Genomic DNA, 9,583 nt, shown 5'->3' on the forward strand with positions numbered 1-9,583 from the left:
TTGGATGGACCACCTAATTCCCCTGACCCTCTGTTTTTTATTTTTTTTTTATTTTGCTTTTTTTGACCCTCTGTTTTTTAATTAATTATATCAGCAGCTCTCAAATATTATTCTGTATCAGAATCACCTGGAGGACTTGTTAGAATGCAGATTACAGGGCCCACCTCCAGGGGTTCTGATTCTGTAGGTCTGGGGTGGGGTCTGAGAACTTGCATTTCCGATAAACTCCCAGCTGCTGCTGATGGTGTTGGGCCAGGAGCCACACATTAAGAACCACTGTATCAAGCGAGAATAATGATATTTGGCTTTACTACCTCATAGTAGATGCAGAGAAAGCTACATGAGGATGCCCAACTCACCCCAGTTTGCCAAAGACTTTTCTGATTTTGACCCTGGAAAGTCCCATGTCCCAGGAAACCCCTTGGTCATAGGCAAACTGGGAGAGTTGATCACTGTAGGCTAAACTCAAAATGAGACAATATTCACAGAAGCAGTTTATAAATGATAAATGCCTTAGCAATGTAAAGGTATGATTATTATTATGATATCCTTGACAAGCAGTACTTAGGCCTCTGGACTCTGAGTTTGTTTTTGGGCCAGGCATCTCATTCCTCTGCTTACATTCCAACTGTTAGAAATGCTACTGGGATGCCTGGGTGGCTCAGTGGTTGAGCATCTGCTTTCAGCTCAGGGCATAATCCTGGGGTCCCGGGATCCAGACCCACATTGGTCTCTCTGCAGGGAGCCTGCTTCTCCCTCTGTCTATGTCTCTGCCTCCCTCTCTGTGTGTCTCTCATAAATAAGTAAGTAAGTAAGTAAGTAAGTAAGTAAATAAATAAAATCAATCTAAAAAAAGAAAGAAAGAAAGAAAGAAAGAAATGCTGCTTTCTGATGAGCTGGAGTATGCCCCCTTGGTAGCTTCCTCCCACTGACATAGTTTTGCTCTACTCCTTTTATTTTGTGATGGGTTTGAAAATGCTTATAGAGAACCTCACCTCGACGTTCTTTTTCCTTATTTATTTCAATTGTTCCCCAGTGGCAGCACACTGATGTATTGGAAAGAGCCCAAAATTGAGCACGACAGAATCAGGGTCTTAGCTGGCTCTCCCACTAAGGAGAGGGAATGACTTAGTGTGGATCATTTAACTTTTAAGATTGCTCATGTCTAAACTGAGAATAATAATAGTACTTGGCCCAGGCATATTGAGATAATTTAATGATGTAATCACATAAAATCCTGAGCACAGAGCCTAGCACAGAATGAAATCCCTAAAAACATAATAATTCAAAGAACTGGCCAAGCTGAGCAGTAAGAGCACTAGCAGACTTGGAAGTCCCCTTCATGGGTTCTTCAAAAGGGAGGAAGATTTCCTCTGGAATGCCCAGGGGGCACTAGTTCTAGATGATGAAGATAGCCTGGTGATACTCAATACCTTTGTTGAATGGTGTATGTGTGTGTGTATATGTGTGTGTGTGGGGGGGGGGGAGGTGTTTTCAGGGGGAGGCATTACAAGATATTAATCTCTTCTAAAATCAGCAATAAAATTGTTTTCTAGGAGGATAGAAGGCCACCACTTCTCAACATAATAGCGTACTCCTAAAAGACCACCCTATGAGTCCTCAGGTCTCTTTCCTGTGTTTTAGGGATACTGTTCGGGACATTGTCCTGGAGAAATTTGCTGGACCCTATGACAAGGGCGAGTACTCACCCTCTGTCCAGAAGACCCTCTATGACATCCAGGTGCACTCTTTGAGTCGGGTTCCTGAGGTATGTTTTGTCATTTGCCATTCTGAAGACTGAGAGAACTTGTTGTGTCTCCTGTCAGCTCTGACAGAGAGTTGAGAGTTAAAATAAGACAGTGGAAGACACATGAAAAATGACATCTGTTGTTGTTCAAAAGCTTGTTATAGCAAGTGAGAAGAGAGCAAAAAATGGAAAAATCTGTCCAACCTGAAAACAGAGGCCACTGCTATAATTCTCTAGGTTTGTTGAAAATTCTGTGGGTCTTTTCAACCTGCCACAATTTAAGCCTCATATGAGGACACTCAAATGCCCTGAAGGAGGAATAATTAGGCCAAGAGCCTATCGTTCAGGGTAGCCAGGAAATGAAGGCTAGATGCAGGGAGATTCCATCCATCCACCCATCTGATATTATTGAATGGTTATAACTCTGTCAGCACATGAAGAATACAAAGATAAATTAGACAAGGCGCCTGCCCTCAAAGAGTTCATCACTGAAAAACATCACAAAGAGTTTTTCTTTTACTCATCACTGAGTAAAAGAAAAAAAAGTAAAATAACGATGCAGTAGAGCATAGAGCATTATGGAAATCCAGAGAAAGGTGTCCAACTCAGGAAGGGGACGTAGGGCCAGCCAGGCTTTATGGAGGGAGAGGTGTTTGAGTTGAGTCTTAAAGGACAGGTAGGGTTCACACTCTAGGGTAAGGGAGCATGGTAGGTATAGAGGCAAGGAGGCATCATGGGACAGCCATTTGCTGTTGAGGGTCTATCATATGTGAAGCTCCATGAGTGAAAGTCTCTCCATGTGCCTAGGGATGAGGCAGGAACCAAATCAGGAGGATCTTTGTGGGCTTATTTATGGTCCCTACTTTATCTTGAAAGCTCTTAGGAGCCACGGAGGGGTTTAACCAATGTGTAACACTACTGGATTTACACTCCAGAAAGATTACTCTAAAAAAGAAAGATGATACATTGAAAGGACAACAGACCACATACAAGGAGACCTGTTGGAGGCTGTTGGGAAGCATAAATCTGGCAAGAAAGGCCTGAACTTAGTTCCGTGATGAGATGGAGAGAAACCTGGGCAAGAGAGATGCCTGCCATGGTCTAGCACTTTCCAGGCCTTTCTCTGGCTACACTTCTCTCTACTGGATGAAGAGTCAGTGGAGCCAACGCAACAGACCTGTTGGGTACCCACACATCCCTTTCTAGATCATTCTCTGGATACCTGCACCCCAGAATTAACTGCCCAAATAACCCTGAGACTATTTTCAGAAACTGCAAACCTTTTCCTCAGATGGGTCCTCTGGAGGCACATTATGCCATCAGTATGTTTACCCTTAGGCTTGACAGGAGGAGAAGGGGCAGATGTTTGCAGGAGGTATGGATGAGACTTGACATGGAAGCAAGGGTGTGCACTCCCTGAGTCCAAGAGAGAAGGTGGGAAGGACCAGGGGCTGGGGTCTGGCTCTTCCCACACTACCACATCCTGGCATGGCATTGCAAGCAATCAAAGAATTCTAAATTACATTCTGGCCTTCCAGGTTGTTATGAAGGTATATTTGTCAAGTTGGAGGGATAGAACATATTTCACTTTAAAGTTTCTTGCTTCTTTCATAACTTTATTTTTTATTTTTTTTAATTCATAACTTTAAATAGTTCCAATTATATTCTTACTCCAGGGCCTGCAAATGTTTGAGATAGGCCTAGAGAGGAGGAAATAGGCTGAGGAAGAATTTAGGAGGTTAACCAGCCAGCACCAAGAGGCCAGTGGGATCTCGAAGGTCTCACAGCTTTCTGACCCAAGGAATTCTTACTTTTCTGAGAAGAGATTTTGTACTTGGAGGGGAAAAGTGTGGGCCCACCATCTAGTAACAGGACTAGCAGGAGTCAACAATGTCGAGCCGTAGAGGAACATCGGAGGGTGTCTCAGGAATAGGTAGAACTTGAGTAATGGGCCATTGGGCAGGTGGGTTGCAGAGGAGGAGTGACAGAGAGAGAGAGATTCACAGTTGCTCAAAGTGATCCACATTCCTTTGGATTCCAGATGGAAGACATGGAAATCAGCCTGCCGAACATTCACTACTTTAACATAGACATGTCCAAAATGGGACTGATCAACAAAGAAGAGGTAAGAGGACTTTAAAAATATTTAAAGTACATCTACACTCCTGCCCCCACACTCTTACTTGTCTTTATAAATTTGGGACGATAATATCACCAAGCAAAACTCTTAACAGCTGTTGTTTCAGGAGTATTTATAGTTGCCACTGATTAGAGTCCCCTTAGTCTCTGGGCCTTTCAGTACCTGAGGCTGGAGTACCCTAGAAGTGGATGAGTGATTGTGGAGGAGGGTTGGAGGCTGCAGGGATTGAAAAACAAAGAAAGCACAGAGTGTGCCAGATGAGACAGCTCTGAGATCTGCTTCTCCGAAAAGTGCCACCCAAGGTCACCGCTTCATTATTCTTCCATGATGAGGCGATGAGGAGAAGAAAAAGATTCTATTTTCATTTTCCTTCATCGTCTAACTTTGGATTAAGTCTTCAATTTAAGTAGCAATAAACAGAAAATGTCAACAGAAAAATGGAAGAGTGTTTGTGTTTCCAATTGCAATTATAGAAAGCAAGATGAGGAAGTGTACTTTTTTTGAAAGGAAACCTTGTTTTGGAAAAAACACTTACCTGAACTTGTTTTAAGCCATGACAGAAGGTTAAACCAAATGAGTGTGTCTGACTCAACAGCCTGAAGTAGTGGGGCCTTGGAGATTAGAACTGTCCTTCCCCTCTTGAGCCACTTTGAGAATGGTAGGTTTTCTCTATATGATCCATCCTCTCACAGACTTCTAGAATTTGAAAAACATCATCTCGATAGCTTGTTTTAGTGTGTAGGGGGAGGTAGGGGGGGCCACCTAGGAAAGTGGCAAACTGGGAAACGAAGGTCATGCCTGGATGCCTGGGAATGCTGCTAGAGGACTCTGAGTGGCAGAGGAGAGCAACCTCCATCCCAGGTACTGTTCACTCAACTGAGCAGAGGCAACATTGTTTACTTCAATGGAAGGAAAAGATGGTCATTACCAGAATACCATTAATTACAATATAAAGCCTTTTAAAATAATTACCTTCAAAAGAGCAGGAGAGGGACCTGAGAGTGATTCTGGCCATGTCCACCAAAGGTAAAACAAAGAGACTCCAAACAAAAGGGTAAGTGCCGTGACTGGGGCTGTGCTTAGCCCCAGAACCTAGCAGAGAAAGGAAGTCTCCTCAAAGCCCCCAAACACCTCTGGCCTACAGTCATCCAAGCTCAAAGATTCGTTGCAAAGATTCGTTGCCCGTTGTGTCTCTAGATCCAAGAAGTCAGATTTGCAGCTTCCTCAGCTCCCACCTGAAGAACGGATGGGGACCCCGACACAGGAAGGCCCGGGTTCCTTTGGGCCAGGGCTCTGCATGATGGCATCTGAGGGGCTGAACAAGTTGTCCCGTGTCTGGGCTTGCACTTTGGGGATGGCTGGAGCTGCTCTCAGGCCCTAACCCAGTGGCCGTGTACAAAGTGAAGGCAACACACAAAAAGCAGAGACTCAGGACACACTGATGAAAGTGGCAAAGTGACAAATGACAGGGTGGGAGACAGAGCAACTCTAAATTCACAGCTGTCTGGAGCCATTTAGTATTGGGCTAACAGCCCCGAGGACCTCAAATGTTCCTGAGGGCATGGCAGTATTATAGCATTGGACAATGACTGATGTTCAAAATGAATCATCAAGAAAAAGCCAAATTATGTTCACCACATTCTACTTAAAAAGCAGAGATATATAATGCATTTGAGAAACATTTATATCCCAATGATTAAAATTTTTCAAAAACTCTTTAATTTTCTGGACAATCAACTCATCTCTCAAGTATTGCAAGAAAAATAAGGCGTTGCCATACTTGGAATAGCTTGACTGTAGGTCATACACATTTTCCTCTCTAGCGAGTTGTTGTTTTTGTGGTTGACTTAATATTGATTCACAGAAAAAAGGAGCGGTGTATTGGAATGCCTCTGAAGTTGCCATGTGGTTTTTCTACAGGTCTTGCTACCATTAGACAATCCATATGGCAGGATTACTGGTACGGTCAAGAGGAAGCTGGCTTCGAAGCTGTGACATTGTAGCCACCAGCACTGGAAGTCTACTCTCAACTGAGGAATTCCCTCAGCCTCCTGTGATGCTAGAAATCATAGCATGTAACCATGCAAAATTTCAAACTAATGTGTTGATTTATGGTGTTATTTTTTTCTCCTGTCTGAAAGAATTCTAGTAGCTCAGCAAGGTGTTTTGTGATTAGTAATTATAACATGCTTTGTGGATACAGCTTACTTCACAAATGCTAAGCAGTATTAGAATAGTCATAAATCAATATTTCTTTTTAGTTGTCTTGCACCTTCCTATCTTAGAGAGGTTTTAGAGTCAATTTACTAAGAAAATAATCATGAATTAATGGATGTGTCGTATCAATTAATTTGTGCACAAATTTAAGAGCAAGCATTGTTTTCAACCTACTGATGCTCAAACTTTGCTTCTGGGCAATGCAGAAAATGTAATGACAAAATCATATTTTAAAAACTATCACCAGGGGTGCTTGGGTGGCTCAGTGGTTGAGCGTCTGCCTTTGGCTCAGGTCCTGATCCCCGGGTCCTAGGACTGACTCCCGCATCAGGCTCCCCGCAGGGAGCCTGCCTCTCCTTCTGCCTGTGTCCCAGCCTCTCTCTGTGTGTCTCTCATGAATAAATAAATAAAATCTTAAAAAAAGAGAGAAAAAAAAACCAATCACTATTGTGACTTCAATTAACCTGAATATTAGAATTTCTAAGAATGCTCTAGCATATGTATCACTGGGAGTTTATTTCTACTCTAAAAGCTCTTGTGTAATCTTAATGTGTTGGTTTTAGGACTTTTACAACTCTCAGAGAATATTTAGTAGACACTGAAAAGAAGTACAATTTGTTTTTCTTTGAATAATGCATCACACTTTGGCACAAACAGCCACATTTAATAAATGCTAAGTCAATACAACAATCAAGGAGTATCCACAGAGAAAGAAGACAAGAGAATCTTTCTGTAAAAGTATCAGTGATGGGGTGCCTGGGTGGCTCAGTCGGTTGAACGACTCTTGGTGTCGGCTCAGGTCGTGGTCTTGGGGTCCTGGGATTGAGTCCCACCTCCTCAGGCTCTGTGCTCAGCAGGAAGTCCGCTTCAGTATTCTGTGTCCCTCTGCCCCTCCCCCATTTTGCTAGCTTGAGCGCACAGTGTGCACACACCCTCTCAAATAAATAAATAAATATTTTAAAAATATTTAGTGATGATGATTTCTAGATGGTGGGGTTAGGAGTAATTTTTTCCCCATGTACTGTTCTGGATTTTCCAAATATGAACAGTTATTACCTTTATGATCAGAGAAATAAATATAATTGACTTAATGATGTATATGGATTTGACTGGTGATAATACCACTTGATTAATACTACTATTGTATATAGATATATACTATAAAGCTTCATTAACTATAATTTTAGAGGCCCGTGATGAGAACCTGTCCCACATGAGCATTCTAGATAACCTTCCTCCATTAAAAAAAACTTCATTTAGGGATGCCTGGGTGGCTCAGTGGTTAAGCATCTGCCTTCAGCTCAGGTCATGATCCTGGAGTTCCGGGATCGGGTCCCACATCGGACTCCCTCTGTGGAGCCTGCTTCTCCCTCCACCTATGTCTCTGCCTCTTTCTCATGAATAAATAAATAAAATCTTTAAAAAAAACCCACCACTTAGTAATTTTTATAAATCTCCATTTTTTAAATAAATGATGACATATGAGTACTTGGTATTACTTGATAATTCTGCTTCATTCCCCTTTATAATACTGTAACTTAAGCTAGCATGGTAGAGTATTTAATTTCACGAACTCACTTCAACCCTGGATCCACCTCTTACTATCTCTATGACAAGTGACCTCATCTGTAACACAGAGGTGAAAATAGAATCTCAGAGGTTTTTGAAGATTAAATAGATTAATGTCTGTAAAGTGCTGTGATAGTATTTACACCTGACACACAGAAATTTCTATATATGTTTGTTAAATGAAATGTCTTGCCTTCTTTTCATGTGTAATTCGATCCAAGTAGAAAATAATCATTGGACTTGGTGAGTGAGAGATGGGAGGTCTGAGCACAGCAAGCCCTAGAAGATGCTGGAGGCCATGCCCAGGCTAGTCTCAGCTGGGAAAGAACATGAGATAAGAAGGATGAAATAATTTGATAAGGAAAGTTTTGTGCCACACTGAAGACTCATATTACAAAATGTGCTTCTACCTCATGTCATTTGCATGGCCAAATAGCTAGTACATTTTATTCCTCTGCTGATTTGATAATCCAGTTTAAAGAGGAATTTAGAGTTAGCATGATTTAAAACAAACAAACAAGGACAAAAAAACTTAGAAAAAAAACTCCTTAATTAGGCCCTTCTTACTAGATCTTATCTTGGCCATGGAAGTTTTAGAACACTCAATTTGCTTCATAGAAGAAATCCGTATTAGAGGGAATCCTTAGAGATTGTGGCCCATTTCATATATATGGGCATTTTGTTTCTCTTAAAACATTTATTGTAATGGATTGCAAATGAGCAAGTGGATGTTATATCCCAGGTGTGTGTGGCAGGAAACCCTGTAGTCTGTGAAGTTTTCAAGGACCAGATTCCTATATTGTGAAAGATGTTTTCTGGTGGTTAAAATTGTAAACTATGTGCTGAAAACCAGGCTCTGGGTTTCACCTGGTTTTGCCGGTGCTGGCAGAGGAGCAGACCAGCCTGAGTTGTAAACACCTGCGAGGTAATTCGTATCAAAACACTTGGTAATTTTGTTATAGGAGGCGACAGGGACTTGGTTCCAATTTTTCTGGAAAGCTGACTTGCTCTCCAGCACTCCCCCTGCCTTCTCCCCATCCTTACCCCAACCTATCCCAACAACTTTCATGGGGGAGTCATGCCTGTGACTCCAGCCCATTTGCTGCCAGAGAGCCAGTCTGCACGGCACTCAGTGGAGCAGCTGTCATTTGGGGCTTGTGGTTTTGGCAGCCAAAATTCCAAGACTTGGTCAAAATCCTTTAAATTTCATCACATAACTTTTCATTGAAACAGTCTCAGAAAATGTGTTCATTCCATTTCCTTTGTAGAGTCAGACTTAAGTTCATAGCCCTCTTCACTTTCAGTAACCTGCTTCTTCTCCCTTTGTTCTCAATATGATAGAAATCACTCTTTGGAAACAGTGTTTTTCTTGTTTGTTATTGAAACAGAATTTACCTTTTTCAACCACACGCAAGATTTAACTACAGAAATCTGAACTTCTCTCTAACCTTCTAGCCTTTGGTCCAGAAAGAGCTTTTTTTTTTCCTTCAGACTTGGGACTGACTGGACTTTGCCATCTGTAGTCTCCTTTGCCAAACTTTTGTAACTTCTGCCTCTTTTCCTGCATTTTGGAGGAAACTGAAGCTTCTTTCTAAATACATGGGTTTCGAGCCTTCTAACTCACTGGGTTCTTTCTACCTCCAAATATTGGAAACTTACTCTTTTTGTACTTTTCATAGTCTTTGTTCTCATTTATCTCAGAGCATAGCTGCCTTTCATTCTTCTGTGCCTGGACTCTTTCTCAGGAATCCTTAAAGTTTTTGGATTCTATGCATGGCCTATAGAGAAAGATTGGGTACGGACCTTCCTCCTAGCAAAATGCTCATTCACGCCTCTACGGGTGCTTCAACATCCATCAAGGATTTAGTAAAGGGTGAAAGGATTCCATTGGAAATTTACCACATAAGGAA

At 41.9% G+C, this 9,583-nt stretch overlaps 1 protein-coding gene across 1 annotated transcript in view; it reads left to right on the forward strand.

Annotated features, from left to right (window-relative positions):
• Window positions 1–6,541, forward strand: part of LOC112924412 (uricase) — a 31,088-nt gene extending 24,547 nt beyond the window's left edge. The window contains exons 6-8 of the mRNA XM_026004703.2: window positions 1,645–1,768; window positions 3,789–3,872; window positions 5,808–6,541. Of these exons, the coding sequence (XP_025860488.1) occupies window positions 1,645–1,768; window positions 3,789–3,872; window positions 5,808–5,882 (283 nt within the window). The 3' untranslated portion in view covers window positions 5,883–6,541. The remainder of the gene's footprint in view (window positions 1–1,644; window positions 1,769–3,788; window positions 3,873–5,807) is intronic.
• Window positions 6,542–9,583: the final 3,042 nt, after the last annotated feature.

This window comes from Vulpes vulpes, chromosome 3 (assembly GCF_048418805.1).
Source record: "Vulpes vulpes isolate BD-2025 chromosome 3, VulVul3, whole genome shotgun sequence".
Lineage (NCBI taxonomy): Eukaryota > Metazoa > Chordata > Mammalia > Carnivora > Canidae > Vulpes > Vulpes vulpes.